At 40.6% G+C, this 21,989-nt stretch overlaps 4 protein-coding genes across 4 annotated transcripts; 2 read left to right on the plus strand and 2 right to left on the minus strand.

Annotated features, from left to right (window-relative positions):
* Positions 1 to 5,306: 5,306 nt before the first annotated feature.
* LOC128726463 (baculoviral IAP repeat-containing protein 5.2-B-like) lies at positions 5,307 to 5,915 on the minus strand. Its single transcript, XM_053820277.1, has 3 exons — positions 5,808 to 5,915; positions 5,519 to 5,698; positions 5,307 to 5,444 (listed from the first exon to the last, which is right to left on the minus strand). The coding sequence occupies exons 1-3, from the start codon at positions 5,913 to 5,915 to the stop codon at positions 5,307 to 5,309; spliced, it is 426 nt and encodes a 141-aa protein (XP_053676252.1).
* A 738-nt stretch (positions 5,916 to 6,653) lies between these two features.
* On the plus strand, positions 6,654 to 10,568 carry LOC128726842 (ras-related protein Rab-14). Its single transcript, XM_053820682.1, has 5 exons — positions 6,654 to 6,781; positions 7,724 to 7,837; positions 7,904 to 8,084; positions 8,153 to 8,335; positions 8,598 to 10,568. The coding sequence occupies exons 2-5, from the start codon at positions 7,732 to 7,734 to the stop codon at positions 8,773 to 8,775; spliced, it is 648 nt and encodes a 215-aa protein (XP_053676657.1). The 5' UTR covers positions 6,654 to 6,781; positions 7,724 to 7,731; the 3' UTR covers positions 8,776 to 10,568.
* Positions 10,569 to 12,593: 2,025 nt separating this feature from the next.
* LOC128726207 (uncharacterized) lies at positions 12,594 to 17,625 on the minus strand. The gene is made up of 3 exons (XM_053820000.1): positions 17,575 to 17,625; positions 16,795 to 17,482; positions 12,594 to 16,231 (listed from the first exon to the last, which is right to left on the minus strand). The coding sequence occupies exons 1-3, from the start codon at positions 17,623 to 17,625 to the stop codon at positions 12,594 to 12,596; spliced, it is 4,377 nt and encodes a 1,458-aa protein (XP_053675975.1).
* A 924-nt stretch (positions 17,626 to 18,549) lies between these two features.
* Positions 18,550 to 20,008, plus strand: LOC128725253 (cyclin-H). Its single transcript, XM_053818982.1, has 5 exons — positions 18,550 to 18,822; positions 18,884 to 19,080; positions 19,151 to 19,352; positions 19,422 to 19,762; positions 19,822 to 20,008. Exons 1-5 carry the CDS (start codon positions 18,706 to 18,708, stop codon positions 19,961 to 19,963), a joined length of 999 nt encoding a protein of 332 aa, XP_053674957.1. The 5' UTR covers positions 18,550 to 18,705; the 3' UTR covers positions 19,964 to 20,008.
* Positions 20,009 to 21,989: the final 1,981 nt, after the last annotated feature.

Below are 21,989 nucleotides of genomic sequence, written 5' to 3' on the forward strand. Positions count from 1 at the left end.
CACCGCCGGTGTGGAAAATTTAATTTATAAATAAAACCTTCATCGGTTGTTCTCGTGCTATGTGTCCGGTCGTGCCGTTCCACAGGCGTTTTCCCGTCGCTTGTCTGCGTTGTACCATGCACCGGCAATCGGCAAAGAGGAAAATCTCTTCCCTCACTCCATTTCACAGTGTGGAAATTTGGCTTCACCATTGCCTCATCATCGGGCCGGTAAGTGTTCATCTCAATGACCTATTCACGATGTTTCGTCATCACGCGCGTACAATCCATACCACCTTGGTAGTCTTGGTGCCGCAGGCAAGCAATCCGCAGGACGAGCAATTGCCATGCGCAAACTGTTGCTCACATGCGCACCTCATCCTGCGGTGGACACATTTTCCGGTCAAAGGAGTGGAAAAACCGAGCAGCGGCACTTGTCGTACGTTCAATGATCGGGGCACTGATCTTTCTTCGCTGGCGATTGCGCCCCATGCTGAAAATAACGAACGATGTTTTGATGCACACATACAACCGATTAAACCTCGCATTATCAGTACCTCGGCGGGAGGCACAATTTGCGGTTATTTCATTTATACAGGCTGTCCTAACTGTGGGCTCATTAGTAACACACAAGTCAATCCGCTCTCGAAAGTAGGATTTGCATTCATTTCGGGCAGACCTCCACTCGAGTGGGCAGGTTTCCACCGCCTCTTCAAAACGTAATCTTCATTGGCGCGAGATGCTCTCCCACCGGCAGCAGCCATGTGCCAACAGTGGCGTCCGATGCCACCCGACATTCCAGCGGTGCGGGCTCAGCTTGGGACGTAAAAATAGCGCACACACAAACGACCACGTACGCATCCTCTTAGGGGGCCGGATCTGGCGGGACAACGCATCGCTGGCAGTCTCTCGTGGGGGGGCGTTAGCGCGCGGGTCCTCGAGGATGGCGCTGCCACGTGATTCTGAGCTCCATGCGTCCGTCTGCCGGTGCAGATCGCGCATGACAAGCACGCCTCATGAAAAACACCCATAATCGTTCGGGATCGTGCGAGCCGTGGAGGTAATGGGTCTAGGTTTAAAATTAGTACGACAGCTAGTCGCGACAACAGTGCTCTGACCAACACGAAAGGCCATGCAGGGCAAACGGAGAGAGAGAGAGAGAGAGAGACAGAGAAGGAGAGGCTTGGAAAACATCTGCTATTCGTAGGAAACGGTCCAAGCCCAAAATGGTCCTTTGGAAGCGGCACTGGATCGCGTGGACCAGAAGCAGCGATCGAAGCCGACATTATTTTTAATTCTGTTCTGTTCTTTAGTGTTACGCGAGTAAAAATAATCAATAGACCCCTTTCCTCGAGAGAGGGTACGATTACCGTTTTGATTGAGCAAATCAAAGTAGGCCGGACCATTAAATCCATATTTGTTTTGTCAACACCAACGCGAAATCAGCATTTAAATGGCCAGCAATAGCTGGAATGTTTTCGTTTGCACCCAAACCATCTTCCAGGATGCGGCAAATGGTTGTACGCCATGAAAAGAGGCGAAGGAACACATCTCCTGTTTCCAGTTTCTCACAAAAATAAACGATTTGCCTGGGCCCTTTCGGAATGTCATAAATTTTACTATCCTCATCCCACACCACCCCCGGGGCGGACGCTGAAGAGCGCGAGTCCTTGAGAGATCGTCCTGTAGCCCACATCTGGAAGGTTTCAGTTTCCGGGACTCGCGGCGATCATCGTCCAAGCAGAGTATCGTCCTCGATCGGATCCTAGGGGTGCATCCTTCGGGCCCACATGTGGAACTCCGACGGGTTTTGAGTTGGCATAGCTAAGCCACTCAGGATCAGGATTTGCCGCCATCGTTTCGAATTTTCGCGGTCGTCTTCAACTCCATCCACGGATGGATTGTCTAGTTGGGGCGTGAATTATGCAACACCATGTCGTCACCTGATCAGCGATCGCAAACCAGCGAAGATGAAAATGAAAATGATTATGTAACTGTGTTGTTGCATCTGAGCTAGGCGTTTTTCCGATCGATCACATGATTTATGATGCTGAGACACATTTTGGAGAGATTTTCCCGACCACTATCGAATCGCTTTCCAATCGATGGCAGCCTGCGAATTGGGATTTAAGGTACAACTTCTATCCCAATCGTGAACCAATCGCTCAGCTGAAACGATCGGCTTGGGTGGAAAATATGGTTTTCATAAACCCCTGAATCAAAGATGCCGTAGGAGAACGACCCGACGAGCGTGCATGTGTGGGTAAATGTACTAGTCCATGGGAAAACGTTGGCGGGCATGCGCGTCAGCAGGCGTTGGCTTTTCTTATACATTTCAAAACTACCCCCGCCTGTGGAACTCTTCTTCTTGCACGCTACACGCGAAAAACTACCCTGCTCACACACCCGGCTCCGTACGAGGGATATTTTTTGTCGTCCTTTGTCGTGTGTGTGTGTACGTTTTTTGGTTCGTTTTTCTTCTTTTGCATGCCCATTGGGTGCCGCACATGAGTTTGCGTCCCGCAGCATGGCTCCGAAGCACAACGTGCAAAAAAAAAAACAAAAAAAAAAACACGCGAGAAGCAAGGCGCAGGCGATCGAAGCGAAAAAGAAGCAGAAAAACCCGCCGAGACATGTGCGCAGGACGGTTTTGCTTTGCTGGTGATGTTGAGCGCGGCTCGAGTAGCTGAGGACGAACTAAGGGAGCCGATGGCGGCGTCTGAAGGAACGAGAAAGGGCGTCTGTGACTCCTGCCTCGATTTTCTCGCGTGCGGGATCAAGGAGACGAGCTTAATGGTGGCCATTTTTAGATCACCCTCAGGAGGCCTCCGCCCGAGATGGCCGGGCGCTTCGTCTTGGGAGCAACAGTCAGTGCATCCAGTGCATTCTGCGTTCAGTCGTCGAACAGTCCACATCTCGTGTGCTCGAGGCGATGATCCTGGTGCTCCCGGGGTGAAGTAATCGCGCTAGGATCGAAGACACACATCGCTAGGCAGGACTCCCCGGGGGGTACGATATTGCCGTGGTTTCTACAAAGTTGTGCCAGAAGTTTAATTCTCACTCGCAGTGCGTGTGTGTGTGTGCGCATACCAAATATAGTGCTTAAATGTCCTAGTCTTCATTCAAAGAAGCAAAGAATAGTTAGCTTGCCCGACGTTCGTGCACGTTCGTCTGAATCGTTTAAATTGCTACCGACATTCAAGCAGTGCCTTGTGAAGTGAACATACGTTGGGTAAGCTTGCAGGAACTTGTGCAAATATTTCCTCGTTTCGGACATCTCTCTTGGAGGGAGCGGCCATTTTTAAATCGTTTCTTAAAATAAAGTCAGAGTGACGAACTGTCGCATTTAGAGCTTGATCTCCGTACAACCACGAATTCTAGCGGTAATAAGAGCTGCAGTTAGCGTAACCATTGAAACGAAAACTCGCCATCACAAAAATTATGCACTTTTCAACCGGAAATTTGCTGGTGCTCTGGCAGGCGGATTCGCGTTTTGAAAGTAATGTGCGTAAAAATGCGTTCCTTCTCTTTCTTTCTCTCTCTCTCTCTCTCTCTCTCTCTCACGCTTTCTGAACAGGCTGTGGTTTCTGTTCTTAGTCGACGGCATGGTTTCGTAACGCATGGTTGCTTAATTATTCATTTCCTTTGCCTGCTCGGTCGTTTCAAAAAAGCGGTGCATCCTGTACACTGACACGCCACATGTTCGGGTCGCGGTGGCATTTTTTAATTTTACGATTTCCCTTGAAGGAAGAGTATACCAAAGCACATAACCAACAGCGTTAGTTCGGCAGCTTCTCGCCGAAAGGGCAAACACGTGATCGCCATACGGTGTGTGCATGTGTAAAGGATAGGCTGGCAAGAATATGAACTATCTGGATGATTTTCAACCCAATGGATGATCAGTGAACTTGTTCTTAGGCAATGGTACTGTTTGTTAAGTATTGGTTGTTTGTTGTAATCCTGTCGTGGTACTGTATTTGATTCGACAAAAAAGGATGCATTTCCTATTTTATAAGATAAATCAGCAATTATTGAAAGCGTTTAGGTTTTGTCTGTTCCCACAAACGATAAAAGATAGGGCTTTACGTTTGAGAGGATCTCGGATAGACATTCGTTCCTGTAACGTAAAGAACAGGACATCACGCTGCTAATTTGGTGGCAGAGCTGCGAAAGTTCCATGCTTCCTTGCATTCAATAGTGTATCTGAAAGACCTATGGAATGTAAAGAAGTATGGAGCGCTCGGGCTACTTCAACTGGAAGCAGAAATCGAAAAGTGTCGACTTTCATTTTGGGTCGAACATGGATACTAGCTAGTGTATAGTCTTTGTATGATGACGAAACGATGGATCTCGTTATCTCTGCGTAGTGGCTTAAACAGATACGAACGCACAGGAGGAGCAAGCGGAGAGAAAACTATTCCACGAGGGAAATGGCAACCGCGAGCACGTACGAGTTTTTCTTACTAGGATTGCTATTTTTAGACCGATACCGGCTGCGTACAGCTTGCTCCCCGTCTCTTGCTAGGTGATTTTCCCAGCGACCCATCGTAAATGCTGCTGTGGTACGTTCAGCCGAACGGGAAGTGGTAGCTCGAACCGCGCGGACGCATGCCAGCGAGCCGTAACGAAGTAAGATGTAAAAATATCCTAAGCTAGAAGATGAACACGGAACAAAACCACGTTACATGATTGGCTCGGAGCGCCGCTCGCACCAAGGGTATATTCAATCGCACTGAATGCTAGGACGCCTGCGTGATTCTGCCTCCTAGCGAGCATTCACATTGGCTACTCTCTGGCGAGGCTAGCAAAAGGCATTTGGTGAAATCACTGCGTTCGACGCTCGCTTTGCTTAAACATTTCTTTTTTTACTTACTCTGCTATTTTTAGAAAACTAGGCACACGACGATCGTCACATTTGAACGCAGTCTCTTTACATCATACTTTTTCTTCGAAGGACCTATAGAACTAGATGCTTGCATATCTTGTATGGGCGTCACAATCGCTGGAAGTATACCTATGAAGGCATAGTCCTATGCTAAGGAGCAGAAAGCACAAAGAACTGACGTAGAGGACTTTAAATGATTAAATAGTTATGTAATTAAGGCTATGTAAATATTTACCACATATTATTTCACTCTTAATAAACATTTAATACATATCAGTATAATAATATAGTTTTTTTTATTATATACGTTGCATCCCTATCGATTGTTATAAAAAATAAATGATTTAAAAATTGTAGGCCAAACGAATCTTATACAAAGTTTTGAGCTCTATACCGATTACGGTATTCAAAATAGATACCGATATAATGTTTTAGCCCTTATGCTAATGCGATCGCAGGAGCTTTTCCATTTCTTTCCGTTTCTTCTCTATCAGCACCTTGGCATTGGTCTTCAGGGTAGTGTAGTCATTTTGAAATCTCATTTTTACTGTGGCCATCATAAGGTTCACGAATTCTTCGCACTGCAACAAAAGCCGATATGTACATTATTAAGCCTTTCAGATCAAGCATTGTAGTTAATTCGCAGGGCTTATACCGTAAGGTTTGCTTCAGGGCGACCATATTTTACAAATGGACATTGCGGCGCGTGCTTTCGATGTTCAGTCCAAGGATCGTCGGATTCTTCCCAACCGTCCAGCTCTTTACCGCACACAAAACAAGCGGCAATGTCAATTTCCGTGTCTGTTCCTTGCCAATAAAATCCTGCTTCTGCCATCTAAGGAAAAAAAGGATTTCGATTAGAATAAGATAAGAGTTCAAATAAACTTCCCATAACTGAAAGCGGCTACTTTTGACGCTTGTTTAACGGCTTTGTGAGAGTTTACCTTTTGAATGCTACACAACTTGTCGACAGTAAAAGGCCATTTTTTAAAGCTTTTCTCGCGATCCTCCTGAAGCAATAACAACTTTGCTATATTTGGTGTAGAATCCATCGCGTAGAATAAAAATTAAACGGCCAAATAACTAAACAACAAGCTTAAAATGCTTTCCAAGTTTGTAAGCACGAAAGAAAACGTCCTTTAATATTTTTTCCAGCAAACAATAACGATTTTGACACAAAGCGACGTTTGTTTGAAATGCTCAAGTCCTGTGAAAAAGGCATACGACACACTCGAGCGTGTGCTAAAATGCTGTACTAAACGGGGCAACTACAATACTGACTACATGACTTAATTCCACCGACGAAACAAAATCCTCTTGATAGTATACAAACTCCGTAGTATTTCGTAATTAATTTGGACACAGCAGCCCATCGATGAAATATACGTTTATCAAGTAATGCATAAATCTGTTAAATTCTGTAACACAATCGGGTGTGTCCAAACTGTGCCGAACGATGTGCAAAATAAAGAATCACAACCTGTCAAACGTTTGAGTCATCCCTATTGAAGTAAAAAAAAAAATATATGCATATCGATTGTGTTGTAAATTTTTTAACGTATGGTGAAAGAAAACTCGAACCCCAAAGAACGTGAGATAGGACCTGTAGGTTTTGTTCTTTGAACCTATTATTTGGTTGGACGGAGGGCATCGTGTGCCATCAATCATACACTAGTTTGTGATCGATACTTCCGTGATTTCATGCACTGACACGGAGTAATTACGCCTCTTGGTTGCGTTTCTCTTTCTGATAGCAAATAATAACACACATAGGAAGGAGCTGTAGTTTTTGGTGCAGAAACCTCGGCAACAATCGCAAACGGAAGGCTTCATACGGACGATACATCCTCTTCCGTCGGAAGAGGCTCGACGTTATCCTGTTGGATGTGCTTCGAGTGAAATACCTGCATTCCCAAAAGTAAGTCCCCCCATCCATCTAAAGGCTGTGAAGGGAAGGTAGCTGAAAACAGAACGCGTTAATAGTGGGTGGAAATAACACACCATCCTAGTAACCCAGTATGGAGTGTTTTCCTGATTAAATTACCCTTGTCGGTTGAATCATTTTCTTTTCTGTCTGGCCTTGAAAACAAAAGACACTATAAGAAAACATGAGAAACCTTAAAAGCGACAATGTTTCTCTCTGTGAGGAGAAAGTTTCAATTTAGTTGGTGCATATATGGACAATGCATCGGAACATATAGTCGTTTGGCTCTTTTGTACATAATTATTACCCTTACACATAATTATTATGTGTAGACATAAGAAATTGTGTTCTGTTCATTCTATTATTTCTGATCGTTAGTCTTCATTTTTCCACACCACACGTTGGTAATTCACTCGTCTACCAAAAACATATTTGATTCCACAAATAAAAACTCTTTGTAAATGATATGAATGTGTTACGCAGGGCTAACAGAACGCAACTCTTGTTCCATGAAATCAGCGAAAGAAGGAAATGTGCTATAAAACTATTTCATTTTCACTCGCGGTTTGAAACTGCAATGAAAACAACGTACAATGGATGCCTTATCAGTTAATGCAAATTCGCAGCGGAACGGGGTTTCCGTTCTATACAAAATGGAACAGCGAGGTGTGCTCGATGCTTGCTCTGCCTGCGCGGCACAATGCTTCCTGACTAGTTGAATAGTCTGTTTCATTAATCGTTCTTTCTGGGTTTACACCTTCAAACGTTCGAAGTTATCAAAAAACGCGCTCGTAGAGTTGCTTACTATGCCTGTACTCGATACAATGTTTCATCATTTGTGTGATGAATTCGACAAGACCTACGAGAAAAGTAGTGTTTTAGACACATATCTGCTTTATCTTTCGTCTACTAATATGCTCTATCTTTTGTTTTTAGTATTCATCATGTCAGCCGGACCGTATAACTACTCTTACATATTCAAATATATCATCATCGGTGATATGGGAGTGGGAAAAAGCTGCCTACTGCATCAGTTCACTGAAAAGAAGTGTAAGATTTGAAACAAACGAAAAAAACTTGATACTTTCACATGGTTCCTTTTTCACAACGTTACAGTTATGGCAAGTTGTCCACATACGATCGGAGTCGAGTTCGGGACGCGCATCATCGAAGTCGATAAGCAGAAGATCAAGTTGCAAATATGGGATACGGCCGGACAGGAACGGTTCCGAGCGGTCACGCGTTCGTATTACCGCGGTGCAGCCGGAGCTCTAATGGTGTACGACATCACTAGACGGTAGGACGTGGCAGTGCCAATCTCGAATGGTTTTCCATATAAACGAATTTTGCATTTGCTCGTTGCAGTTCAACCTACAACCATTTGTCGAGTTGGCTGGCGGACACTCGCAATCTAACGAACCCAAGCACTGTGATATTTTTGATCGGCAACAAGTCGGATTTGGAGAGCACTCGCGAAGTAACATATGAAGAAGCTAAAAGCCTCGCTGAAGAACACGGGCTACTGTTTGCAGAAGCTAGTGCAATGACGTAAGTACGGTCAGATAATTCAAATTCTTTTGGTCCATTGGAAAGTTTTTGTATTGCGTACATTGTCTCTGTCCTGAGCGATCACAGAGTAGCAAGTTTGGCACTTGGAAGCAAGTTTGGCATGCGCGAAATAAGTTCATCGTATCTACAATACTTAATCGTCGTTTGCGATCTTGGCTTGTTGTGTGTGAAAATGGAAACGTTTGATCACAGCGGTATATGTAAAACAATCTCGACATGATATTTCGCTTCTTTTCTTTAGCGGTCAAAATGTCGAGGAAGCATTTTTAGAAACAGCCCGAGAGATCTATCAAAGTATCAAGGAGGGTCGGCTGGATTTGAACTCATCCGAAACCGGCGTACAGCATAAGCCAGCTCAACCCGGCCGGACAACGCTTAGCAGTGACGCGCAAACGAACAAGGAAAACTGTTCCTGCTAGACACTATTCCAATGGCGACCAGCAATTGATTAAACATATGGTATGATGCATCTAGTATTCCAAAATCCAGCTTTCGGGAATCGTAAAATGCAAAAAAATGAATCGAAACTAGAAGTTGCGGTTTTATTTTTTATGTATGCTGGAAAATTGAGGCTTTTGATAACAAAAGTAACCTTACGCCAAACATAGTTTGAAACAAACTAAGTAAATTCGACAGCAGTAGGTCGTCTAGATTGCAAAGATTCCAGCCGGAGAAAGTGATTGGATTGATGGTCAAACGCCAACGTCCTATTTTCTGTTGATATTTTCTAACATTCGAATAAGGATGTTAAAAACATAGGAAAAATTCACGATTTTCATTTGTTAGGTAATAATTTGCTATTAATTGGAGAAAGCGCCGATGGAATGATGGGCATCGTCAGTTAAGGGAAGTTCATTGGCGCGAAATTCGACGATCAGGCACTTATTTTAGGTGGAAAATATAGTAAGAAGGGAACTTACTTACTTTCCAGCAATAATGTTTTATTTTTATTACACGTTTTGTTATATGTTCCCTATATACAACTCGCCACGGTGGAGAAGGAGAAGAATCTGTTTATTCAAAACAACATAACCATGCATTGTAATGTGAATGAGGAAATACCAACGCGGATGTTATTAACAATGTCATGTCCTTTTTATTGGTGAAAGCATAGATAGTAGGGAATTGATTTCTTTTCTATACATTATTTCGAGGAATTAAATGCAAGTATATCTATGTTGTATCTTTTTACGGTACATCACTTAGTAACCATTGAAGTGTATGGTCGCGTGGAAATAAAACAAAGTAAAATTGCACCAAAACGTGCAACTGAGGAATATTGAAGCGTTGATAAGATAGAACAGCATATATAAATGTATATCGCTAACAGTTTCTACCGTGTGTTAGAATTTTCATACGATCAGAAAACAGCGAATTCTCAAAATTTTTGAGTACAAATATGAACAAACTTATCGTACATACGAGTTCCCCGAAGGTGAAATAGTAAAAAATTGCATCTAAACAGTTTTCAAACGAAAGAATAAATTGCGATACTATCTATAACCCCCGAAAGGAATTTTTGAGTGATTGTTTCCCTAATCCAGAAATAGTTGTTCTCATTTCTATCTACTTAACTGGCCTGCCATCAAGCCCATTTGAACGTAAATATTAAAAAAAAACAAAATATTTAAAAATGTTAATCGTAAGCGTTTTGAATTATTAGACCCCATAAAGATGGATAACTGCGTAACAGAAACAGGAAAACATTTTAAATTTTGGGTTTAACAACCGAATGGACCTTAACTTCTTTGCATGGATGATGGTTCAAAAATTCAGATAAACGTAGAAGGAACAGAAGTTCATCGTAAAGAGGTTGCATCTAATTATTCAATTTCCAATTGTAATTATTAGATGGAAAGTAGTGTAGCCCGATCTGTGGCTTATTTAAAATTGACCGAAAATTTATTGTAATGGAACAGCAAAAGACAAAATAATTATCACCACCTTTTAGACCATAGAAGAACGTAGACAGAATAGGCATAGATATGAACGATAATACAACGGATGTGTAATTCTGTGCTGTTCACTTGCCGAGTAATACAGAAAGTACTATCGTTGGTTGTTGGAAATACTATCGTTGGTTGTTTTTATGGTTTTTTTCAATATCTGCGGAAAGAAATAATTTGGTGCTGTATGTAACATTTTCGTTAGGGATTCATTAAATTTTTCGTACTCATTTTACTTTTTAGAAATAATGTTTATTGCAATTCTTCACGTGCACGAAAGTATATGAGAAGTACTATATAGTATACAAAAGTATATTAGAAATGTATCAATTTCATATTATCCGAATAAACTTCACGGAATGCTTAGAGGCAAAGTCGTATTATATATATATATATATATATATATATATATATATATATATATATATATATATATATATATATATATATATATATATATATATATATATATATATATATATATATATATAAGCAGATATACTCATAAACAAATCGATAACACAAAAATGTATTGGTAAATTCGTTAACTACTCTCGGGTCAAATAAGACACGTTCGTTTTAGCATAAATGATGGAACCTCCTAGTATGTTCTTTCTAGTTTTCTTGCCATTTTACTTGCTCAAAAAGCGATACCATTTCGGGTTGTTCCTTTTTTGATATTTATATATTATTACTGTGACAATAGAGGATTGCAGAGTATAGCGAATGCGTGATAATTTTACCCAATTTTAAAGGATTTTTTCTATTCCTAAAATTCAAATTAAATGTTACGCATGAGTTTTGTGTGACGCATTTTTGGTGCAAACTATATTTTTGCGCTACTTCTTTCTGCGCCTAAGGATAATTAGAGATAACATGGTGTTGTAATTCTCATTCTGTCCTCCAACCTAACGAGCGACAATTGATTGTTCTCTACACTATCCAACAACTAGCCAATAACAAATACGGAATGTCCTTTCCCTTGCCATTCTATCACACGTACAAACACATAAGTACATACACACATGCCATGTAGAGCGTTTGTGAGCAGCATACGACGCTTATTGTAATTACTGCTACTGTAATTTAATACGCAAATGAAGCCAACAGCGCTTATTCTTAATCGTCGCTCATCGCACTTATTTTACTTAACATCTATTGAAAGGAAATTGTCGTGCTACGTTTATATTCGGGGAATCGTAGAAGCTATACACTACCAGTTCTCGCTTCTCCCGTTCTCTGATAAGCAGCAGTGAGCCACATGGGTATACGCATTCTCATTAATCCAGAAAAGAAAATTCTATAATTGCATGAAATCTATCTATCTACAAGCTAAGCATGCTCGTCTTTTTACGTTGTATTTGGAACATGGATTTATCTTACTGTTCATGGGTCTTTTACTCAATCTAAATAGATCTTATCGTGAGTGCAATTTTTGCACATATTTTCACGTGTATCGGATGACGATTTCCGAAAATTTTAAAGAGGCGCACTGCACTGTAGATTCCAACTCTTGCCTACGATTTAATGCTTATTTCTGTTACTGTATCAGCTTTGGTATAAAATACCTTCTTTGCGAAACTCATCGGTGGGGACGAAGCAAGGGTACCATTCGGTTCTGGTGCATTATCATGAGATATTTGAAATATTTTGAAATATCTAATTTTTCATATGCGTTCGCAAGCTTGCATGTGCTGGTGCTCTTTCGTTATGATTTGTTTTGCTAGTTCGATTCCTTTCTACATCAGCTAGAGAAAAATCAAAAGAATCTTATTGAAAACGGTTGGAACAAACCGTATATACTCAAAGCTATTCTTAAAACTTACACTATTTTGAATACTCATTACACAATTTGTCGATTTCTTCTATTTAAAATATCACGTTATCTTTATATCTCTGTTATATTGAACACTCCAAAATCTTTCCCTTATCCATGTTTAAAACCGATATTAAAACCCAAAATATAAAACATAATGCAATTATTGAAAACACATATCATCATACCGCGTCTTGACGAGGAAATGGAATTATAAATAACTGAAATTCTCTATGGTGGTAAAAACCGTTAGACATAAATGCTATTTGTCTCTTTGCATTGCAATCTAATCTCGGAGATCATCAAGTAAAAGCTACCATTTTGTTTTAATATAGAAATGCGACTATTAAAAGTCTCTAAGGAATCTAGTTTCATGACAGTGAAGTTTAAACTGGAGAGGTATATAATGAAGGAACACAAATGTTATTTAAAATAACTGAAATAACAAGTCACTAGACAGTAAACGTTAATCGAACTACGTAACAAGCGTTAAATCCGCAGCTGTGCTTCGACGAGCAGAACTAACTTCCGGAGCTGATGCCTTCCGAGCAAGAGCATCTGAAGTCACTCCACCCAGACCCATACTCTGCATCCCATGGTAACTGTTGGCCATCATCGATAACGTGTCGGGCACAGCAGCCTTACTAGCCATCAGCTGTTGTTGATACATGCGTCGGTATTCGGCGTACATTTGGCGAGCCTGGTTAAGTACACGTGTTACGTTGTGCTTGCGTACCATTTTATCGAAATGCATAGCCATCTCATTGTAGTCCATGCCTGTTTTTATGATATAATCTCGATGCTGTAGCAGTATCGTTAAGCAGAGAAACATCAAAAAAGGATTGCCACCGCCGAACTCCTGTGGCGGTGGAAGAACTCCGGCGACTTTCAAGGAAGAAATAGAGGAAGGTGTAGGAGCAGTATTCTCTAAGCCGTCGGTACTACTAATGCCTATCTCGAGGGGATTTGGATCCAGCGGTACATTGGGAACGCACGAGACGATTGAAGACGAAGCTTGAGTAGACGGTATTTCAACTTCCTGCTGTTTGACTTTTTCGTTTCGCACTGAATTGGGGGAATTGCCGCTAATAGCTGAAGCTTCCGTTGCCTCTTCCAGTACGTCCTCATCGGCATCATCCATAGGCGCGTGTAACAAACCTAGAGGTCGATTATCAATTGCATTCGAGGCGGCATCAAAGAAGGGATTGTTCGGGTGAAATTTGAACTTTACCGCCACGGGTGATCGAGAGAGCGGCGAATCATCTGATGAATCAGAGGAATCTGGTAAGACCATTGAGTTGCGTGCCGTACCTGGTCCCGAGCGATCTCCATTTTTCCGGACCAGCCGAATGGGAGTGACGGATTTTTTCCCCAACGTTGTCTCTTCGATAATCTCTCCGTCGTACTCGAGTTCGGGATGCTCGTCAGGTGTTGTTGCTGCGCGCTGTTGTATTTGAGTCACTTCACCGGTGACCATTCCACCTGACAACGGGCTTACTGCATCGTCGTCGCACTCTTGGTGGAGCGGATTTTCCCAAACAAACACATCACTACTCGCATTAGCACTGGATGTACTGATGCGTTTACTGTCTCGATTGTCGCTGACAACGCTACTGGTGGCACCGGTTCCTGTTCGACGGCGACCCGGTTTTTCCCTGTAGCGTACTACGTCCGTCCTTACTTCCTCGGCTAGTTGCTCGAGTGAGGAACGATCACAGATTTCATCAATTGATTCAATTTCCATCATCTTATCAATGGTCCGAGGCAGACTTCTTTTATTGTCTAGTTTACTATACGCGATCGTTGTCACAACCGTCGCTGACATTGGAAGCCGCTCGATGCCACCGGCAGCGGTATGTGCCACGAAATCACCACTTTCAGGCGGTGTTTCTAAATCAACACAGCTATTAAGCGTATAAAGACGATGCTGCTTGTTGTGAAAGTCGCTTCCGAAGACATGACGATCAAGATTTTCCAATTCTAGACGTAATTCTCTAGTCATGGAAGTTGTCATTGGAAAATACTCTTGTGAGTCATCCGGGCTACTGCCATCACCGACGGATATGGAACTCGCGGAAGGGCCAGCCACATGAAGATCACCAGGATGTTGCACACTTGACTGCTTAGGGTCGATTTCTACGTTTGAGGCTGATTCATGCTCCTCTCTGCGAATGTGAATTGGCGATACAGAATTGGAACTATCATCAACGATGAAACTACTGTTATCGCTGGACCTCGATAGGGCAGCTGTTGTTGCCATCGAATCCACTCCCAAACCAACGCTCGTCGCTGAGGAATCCGAATCGTCGAATGATGATTTCGTCAGTTTGATTACTGGTTTCGGTTTTAACTCATTATACTCAATGGTTTCCGTAGAATCATCGTGCGAAGCTTCCGTCATACCACCGGTTGTTGTCGTCGTGTAACTGCTAGTTGTCGAATCGATGGAACAGCTGTTGTTTACGTTATTTGCAGCACTAGCGTTAGTTATCAACTTTTTCGTCACTAACCTGTCGCTAATACGGCTCTTGTTCATAGTGGCAAAGCTTAGGAACTCGTTGAAATTTTTTACAAGTTTTGGTTTTGATTTTTCCGCTTGATTGTTTGACCTGGAATTACCTGTATCAACTGGCATGCTCTCATCGACACTATGGGTCTTATCTAAGGAGGCAAAGATGCCTTTCCGGCTCGAGGCAAGCTTCTCTTTCAAATCGTGAAAATGTCCAACTCCTGTCGTTCCAGAACCGCTACCAGTGGCACTGGCGGAGGAGATTAGTAACTTTTTTTGGTTGCTCAACTGTCGTGCTATCATTTTTCCAGTCGCTGCCGAGCTAGAAAACAGACTTCGACTGCGTCCTATGACAGGAGAATTGCGAACACTACTAGCTGCACTGCTACTGTTTGTTCCGGGTGTTGTGGATTCTTGTCTTATCTCCTCTGGAATCTCAGACGATAGTCGTTCATTATCTGTTACCGGTCCTTGATTTGAGACGCTTTCAAGCGAACCATCGATGAAAGGATTCGTTTTGTTCATCGATGACCGTATCACACTGCTCTGGTGTTGGGGAGAATGAAACACACTGTCTTCCACGTCGGTTACATTATCCTCGTCTCCTTGAAGGGTATTTGTAACTTCGAATCCTTCTTGAATGTAATCGTCATCTCCGACGCTTCGCACGATTTTCCTTTGTTTCACGAGGGCAATCTTGGCTTCGTCCAAACTTTGATGTACTTTTTGTACGTTGCCAACTTTGGTGGAATAAATGTTTTCTCGTGTTATGTTTTCATCCAAACTAAGATTCAGCCGTCGAGACGCATCCAAACGACCCCCTACTCCCACGCTTCCTTGCTTATCATAGCGGCCTGATCGATTCAACGGGATTGTCGATGTGCAACAAGATGAGCTTAGCGAAAGAGCAGAACTTTGTCGCCTAAGTTCACAAACTTTTGTATAGTGGTTTTCTCGAGGGGTTCTTAGTATTACTGACGGGCTTTGGCTAGGCGGTGGATGAATGCTCTCATCCGGTGGTGGTGGCTCATACTCTTTTTCGTACAAAGCAAGTTCTCCTTTCGGAGCCAGCGGTGGCAGGGAACTCCAGAGAACCTCCAGCATCCTCAAGGCATCGTCGAACGCAAATTCACGCTTCATCTCAAGCAATAACCATCGATAGCAAAACAGCAGATCATCTGCCTGGTGATGTTTCAGGTAGGCAAAAAATTCCGGGTCATAATATTGCAACGCCTCGGAGAGGTGGGAAAACTTGAGGGTCATAGCAATTCCGTCTAGCATAAAATTACAGCTCAAGCGTTCCATAACAGCGCAGAAGCAAATGTAAGCTTGAGCTTCGTCTCCCATTGTGACTAGTAACGGCGACGCAATATCAGACATTCCTTGGCAATAGCTAACGGCCGGATGATTCAACGCGTAAGTCGTCAGTACGTTGAAGAGGGCGGCGATATTTTGGTTATCATCACTGCCGGCATAAAACGGATGAAGGCGATCGGTACGCAAAACGTCTTTGCGTACCATGCTTGTAACATATCCTAACTCGCCAATAATGTTGCCTTTTTGCATTGTACTTCGCCATACATCGCGCAATCGAAAATATTCCGCTAAAGATTGATAGGCAATGAAAAAGAATAACAAAAAAATTTTGTCAGAGCTTCTAGTTCTTTTAGAGGTCATATGTCAAGGCATGTGGTTCACCAAATTGATTATCGGTTATGATGTGGAGATACGTTAACTTGAAGTCATTGGTACATACTAATATTCTATCTGAAATGCGTCTAAAAATATTTCCAATGACTTATAAAAACTTGGCCTTACAAAGTCGATGTTTAAAATCATTGGTACATTGAAGCCATTGGTACATACTAACATTCTAACTGAGATGCGTCTAAAAATATTTCCAATGACTTATAAAATCTTGGCCTTACAAAGTCGATGTACAAAGGCCTTACAAAGTGGATCAAATAAATAGTTTCGTAGGACCACTTGATTGTAAATGTGAAAATTGTTGCAACTGGTAGTAGACCTTATAGCTAGTGGTAAAGTAGGGCTTATACCGAAATGTATGAAATTAGTAGAAATCTGAGCCTTTTCAATAAACACCAAAATTTAACAACAAATCGTTAACAAATCCTCAATACACCGTGCAAAACAAATCTACACATACCTGATTTCCTTTTCATGTATTCCATCCGATCTCTGCCAGTCATCCCATCTGGATACACATTTAGTATGTGTTTCCAAACCACCCTCCTAAGGCTGGGATCAATTCCACCTAGATAAATTACTTTTCGCAATTGTTCGGGGGCTACGATTTGACCAACAGAATCCTGCAACTTGCGAAATTCGGCATCCGCCAACGGTGGACGAATAGGTTGTGTTAGAAGCGGGTCCTCCACAAAATTGAATGCTCGCTGGACCATTGAGAATGTTTTTTCCATTTGATTCATTATCAACCCAGGGAGCTTATTCTGCACATACTTTTGCCCCGCACCCAACGATTGCTGGAGGGATACTAACTCCCGCGGTATGCTTATGGTGGCAGTCGAACCGTTTCCATCCCATTCTGATGATTCTGAGAATGGTTTGATGTCTACGCGAAGGTTTAAACAAGGCTCGTTTTTGCTTGCGATTGACTGATTATGAGCTCTTAAGAAAGCGGCCTCTAAATCCCAGTCAGATAGTACCACTAGATAGCTTTCTTGACCATTCGCCTCGATCACTTTGTAACTGATTCCGAAATCGCTTTTTAAATCAAAAGCCTTTGCGAGCAACGAATACAGGACCTCAAGATTTGTGATCTGTGGATCGACACTAAATTTTCTTGTTTCGGAAGGAACATTCTTTTCGCATTTCTGTGAATAAAAAACGAAATTGATATTACCTACTGCCCCACAACCGCACAGCACTATTACGATATAATGGCTTAGTATCGTTTAAAAATTACCTTCACTTTCACACGAACAGCTTCGCGATTGTGACCGTACATTCCGGACATGATCAAGTATGTTTGTGCAATGGCCAGAGGACCCTGAACTGGAGCAATTATTTTCCGCTTGAGCTCCCGAATTGCATGGGAAGGTTCACATTCGATTGGTTTTGAAAAGCACGATGCCTTCTAGTGGAATTATAAATTATGAATTGTAAATTGTGTTTCACTTTGCCATTGCTTAAGAAACAGCAGAATTGTCTCACATACGGTCTGTTTCACATTGAGGGAGTATTTTCAGACAGCTCGCCACATATTCATTTGTGATAAAACTCTATTATCATGTTTTTTTTTATAAAAAATGAGTCCTCAAACACAATTTATAAGATAATATTCGTCGATTTCTAAGACAAATAATCTACACTATTTTCCTTCTTTGTACGCTTTGACATTTTACGTATGGTATTGACATTTTGACGCTATACCTACCAGACGAGGAGCATGGCGTAAAAACATAAAATCATAATGTGCCTAGTGGGGCAGGATAACAAGCACACTTGAAAAACATTACTTCAAAACTATTGAATATAATAATAAGTTTGCATTCTGTGTTGAGTTTGGAGTAAAATATGAGTTAAGAATATTAAAAATGTAAAACCACATACGATGTTGTAATTGTAAAAAGGTTTATATATAGCAAAATTAATTAACGGAAATAAAATTCTTACATTGTTGACAAGACTTTGAATTTGTCAGTTGACAGCTTCTATATTGTCACAATCATTCATTGAGGGTTCTCAAATCGAATAGTGTCATTGCGTACGTGAGCTGAATGGCACGGGTGTAGGAGTGCGCAGTTTATTATTTTGTGGTTAAAAGTGAACAAATAGTGCGTTTTCCTCTTTGAAAATATCAAAGAACTGGACGAATTGTTCATGCCTAGCATTTATATCATAGTGAGTGTAACCTTTGATCTCTAATGTGACGGAAAAGTTTATGAAACAAATGCTAATGAGGCAAAGTGCACGTGGTAAATGCTGAACGTTCGCCGCTGGTACTGAACTGGTGGTGATAACTGCTGAACGTATATGTTGATCAGACCAACTGTATCGAAAGCCAGTCAACTGAACATTAGTTTCTATCTACACAATGTATTCTCTAAGCTCCCAAAAACAGTTTTGGACATTTAAAACTGAGCAGGAGTTGACGGAACTACGAGTGAAACAGAACTTACGGTTCATCAATAAGCATGGAGCCGGCATGACGGTAGGTTGAAACGAAACCTTTTTGGTATGATTCTTTAGTATCTTATTGTATGCATTAACAGGATGAACAAAAACAGGGATATTTCTTGTCGGCTGATGAGGAACGGTTATTGCTGAAGCAGTATGAATTGCAGCTAAAGGAATTTTGTAAAAGATTTGAGCCACCGATGCCAAAGTACGTAGTTGGAACAGCATTTCACTACTTCAAGCGGTTTTATCTCAACAATTCCTCTATGGACTACCATCCAAAAGAAATATTGTTAGTAATCAACTAGATGGTACGTATAAGAAACGACAGTCATTGTATCAAATTTATATCAATTTTGTAGAGCAACGTGTGTTTATTTGTCCTGTAAAGTGGAAGAATTTAATGTTTCCATCGCCCAGTTTGTTGCTAACATCAAAGGAGATCGAAGCAAAGCTATGGATATAATTTTATCAAACGAGTTGTTACTAATGCAGGAATTAAATTATTATCTTACAATACATAATCCTATGAGACCGATTGAAGGATTTCTGATCGACATAAAAGTAGGTTGGGTTGAGAAGATTTGCTGTAGCATTATTAATTCATCGCAGATATTGCTTTAATATTTCTAGACACGATGTAGTATGAGTAATCCCGATCGACTGCGGCCAGGAATTGAGGATTTTATCGATAAAACATTCCTAACCGATGCTCCGTTGATGTATGCACCATCGCAGATAGCTCTGGCTGCGGTTTTGCATGCTGCCAGTAAAGAGCAAGAAAACTTAGATAGCTATGTCACGGAATCGTTGTTTGGTGCCGCCAAGGACAAATTACCTGTTCTAATTGAGGCTGTTCGAAGGGTTCGATCAATGGTCCGTACTATTGAGCTTCCACAAAAGGAGCGCGTACGATTCCTCGAAAAAAAGTTAGAAAAATGTCGCAATCAAGAAAATAATCCCGACAGTCAGATGTAAGTTTTGCGATTCATTTTGTAGTAATATGATACTAATGACATACTTATCCTCTTAGTTACAAACAACGCATGAAGAAAATGTATGAAGATGAAGATGATCTGGATGTTATGGGATCCTCGTATCATATGAATGTTTCAGATGTAAATCTAGATGTGTCGCAAAACACAAGCATCCCGGGAAACATGACTGTGGAATAAGTCTTTGGAGAACCCTGACAACATATGGTGAACAGATAAGTAAATTAAAACAAGCATTCATATTTTGAACTGTTCTGTGTGTTTTTTTAACATCTTCGAATAGAGTAAGTGATACAATCACATTCTCCATTTAAGGGTTTGAGGGTTCATTTGCTTTCGGACTATGAAAACTGCAACAAAGCTTGACTTATGCGAGAAGTTATATTTTATTACATTTCATTTTTGAGATGTAGTTTTACTTTTTCAAGTAATGCGCAGTTGGTCTCGATGAGCTCCGGTTTGTTGAGAAATCCTGGGTTGTCTTTGTATTTTGTAGCTCGTAAAGCTTGCTAGAAATAGAACTGATTACGTCAACGAAACTAAGAGACACAAAGAAATCATAAACAAAGCAGTTCCAGCTGCATGGCTCCATCGTTCAATTATCTCATTGAAAAAAAAAATTGATTACATTTTTTCTGTCAATTTAGACGGATTTACTTTTGCGCGTAGATTTTTCACTGATATGATCATAAAAAATATCTAAAAAAATTGCTTGAAAAAATTCCAGCGAAAGAAATTATTTTAGTGTAATGGCTAAAAATAAACCTAATATTAGAATATTTTAAAAGCTGCATTTAAGAATGAGGTAAATGAGATAAGCCGACATAAAAATGGGAACTGTTTGTTTGTAAGAGCATTGCCAAAAAACATTATCGGACTTAGCGTTAAGCTCATTCAAATATGTCAACTAAAAATGTTAACTCTAATAATACCGATAGGACAATGATGCCTTGAAGGATATTTATCTCGTTTCGATATATATATATATATATATATATATATATATATATATATATATATATATATATATATATATATATATATATATATATATATAATGTTTCGATATCCATAAATAATCGAATACCGAGACACTCATTTTTACGCTACATCGGTTCTTGTTATATTTAGAGACACATGCTCTTTACATTTGCTGAAATATTGATGCTTTCGAAGATTAATATTAACCGTGTATATTCGCGAGCAAAAAGTAAGAAGCCAGTGTTTTTAAGTGTATCTGAAGGTGTTAACATTAGATGCGTGTTGTATTTGTTAGCTCTTTTTGTGATTTTGTAATCACGTTCAAAGTAAGTGCCTGTGAAAAGCATGATAATGTATTAGTACTGGATTGATTTTGAATTTTACTACAACTTTAATTTCCTAAGTTTCCAGTGCAAGGCTAGACACTGGTGGTATTTAAACGGTATAGCATACCTACCGTCATAGAAATTGTATAGATTTTGGTCAATTCTCATGGTTCTGTTCCACAAAGACAAAATTGAAATGTGGGATCAACTTGGTTGTCTAGCAGGATGAATTATTCTAATTGGTGGTTTTTCCAATTTTCTTGGTTATGACCGTATATTACCACTGAGCATTTGACACAAATAAGGTCAGTAAATGCGCCAAAAAATGGAAAAAAATACGCAATAATAATTAATTTTTAGACCATTTGGAGTGTGAACGAATATCTAAGCCTTTTAATGTGTAAAATTTCTGCTGTGTATCAAATGTGTGAATCTGTGTGCTGAAGTGTTACTTTCCATTAGGTATGAGTAGTAAGTATGGATAAAAATTCCTGCTGATCGCGTAACGTATTAAAGCCTATAAATCGATGGAAATGCACGTAACACCACGTGTGTTTGCATCAGGTAAACGTGAACCAAATAGACATCAATATTTTGAAAAAAGTAAACGGAAGGTTTTAACAAATGTTTCTAATTGAGACGACATCGACACATAATGCTATTGTAATTTAAACGGATTTGCGACTTCAATACACAACACAAAAACACAACATACCAAAGGAAACAAACATTCAAGCACAAATTAGATTTAAATTTTAGTCCACTTGGTGGTGTATTCTGTGTTGTGACTTCATTTTATTTGTTAACTAACGGAAATCACTGTGTTGTCGTTTATAAACCAATGTTTATAATTTATATATATATATATATATATATATATATATATATATATATATATA

Source organism: Anopheles nili, chromosome 3 (genome assembly GCF_943737925.1).
Source record: "Anopheles nili chromosome 3, idAnoNiliSN_F5_01, whole genome shotgun sequence".
NCBI classification, from domain to species: domain Eukaryota; kingdom Metazoa; phylum Arthropoda; class Insecta; order Diptera; family Culicidae; genus Anopheles; species Anopheles nili.

Bases quoted from the DNA above. Each gene is read 5' to 3' on its own strand.
- LOC128726463 (XM_053820277.1), bottom strand. From the start codon at position 5,915: ATGGATTCTACACCAAATATAGCAAAGTTGTTATTGCTTCAGGAGGAT. The intron at 5,699-5,807 runs GTAAACTCTCAC...TTTTTTCCTTAG, and splicing joins AGTTGTGTAGCATTCAAAAG to ATGGCAGAAGCAGGATTTTA. The intron at 5,445-5,518 runs GTATAAGCCCTG...CTTTTGTTGCAG, and splicing joins GCCCTGAAGCAAACCTTACG to TGCGAAGAATTCGTGAACCT.
- LOC128726842 (XM_053820682.1), top strand. From the start codon at position 7,732: ATGTCAGCCGGACCGTATAACTACTCTTACATATTCAAATATATCATC. The intron at 7,838-7,903 runs GTAAGATTTGAA...ACAACGTTACAG, and splicing joins TCAGTTCACTGAAAAGAAGT to TTATGGCAAGTTGTCCACAT. The intron at 8,336-8,597 runs GTAAGTACGGTC...TCTTTTCTTTAG, and splicing joins GCAGAAGCTAGTGCAATGAC to CGGTCAAAATGTCGAGGAAG.
- LOC128726207 (XM_053820000.1), bottom strand. From the start codon at position 17,625: ATGTCCGGAATGTACGGTCACAATCGCGAAGCTGTTCGTGTGAAAGTG. The intron at 17,483-17,574 runs GTAATTTTTAAA...TTTTATTCACAG, and splicing joins CTGTTCGTGTGAAAGTGAAG to AAATGCGAAAAGAATGTTCC. The intron at 16,232-16,794 runs GTATGTGTAGAT...ATCAATCTTTAG, and splicing joins ATACATGAAAAGGAAATCAG to CGGAATATTTTCGATTGCGC.
- LOC128725253 (XM_053818982.1), top strand. From the start codon at position 18,706: ATGTATTCTCTAAGCTCCCAAAAACAGTTTTGGACATTTAAAACTGAG. The intron at 19,081-19,150 runs GTTAGTAATCAA...TCAATTTTGTAG, and splicing joins TACCATCCAAAAGAAATATT to AGCAACGTGTGTTTATTTGT. The intron at 19,763-19,821 runs GTAAGTTTTGCG...TTATCCTCTTAG, and splicing joins AATAATCCCGACAGTCAGAT to TTACAAACAACGCATGAAGA.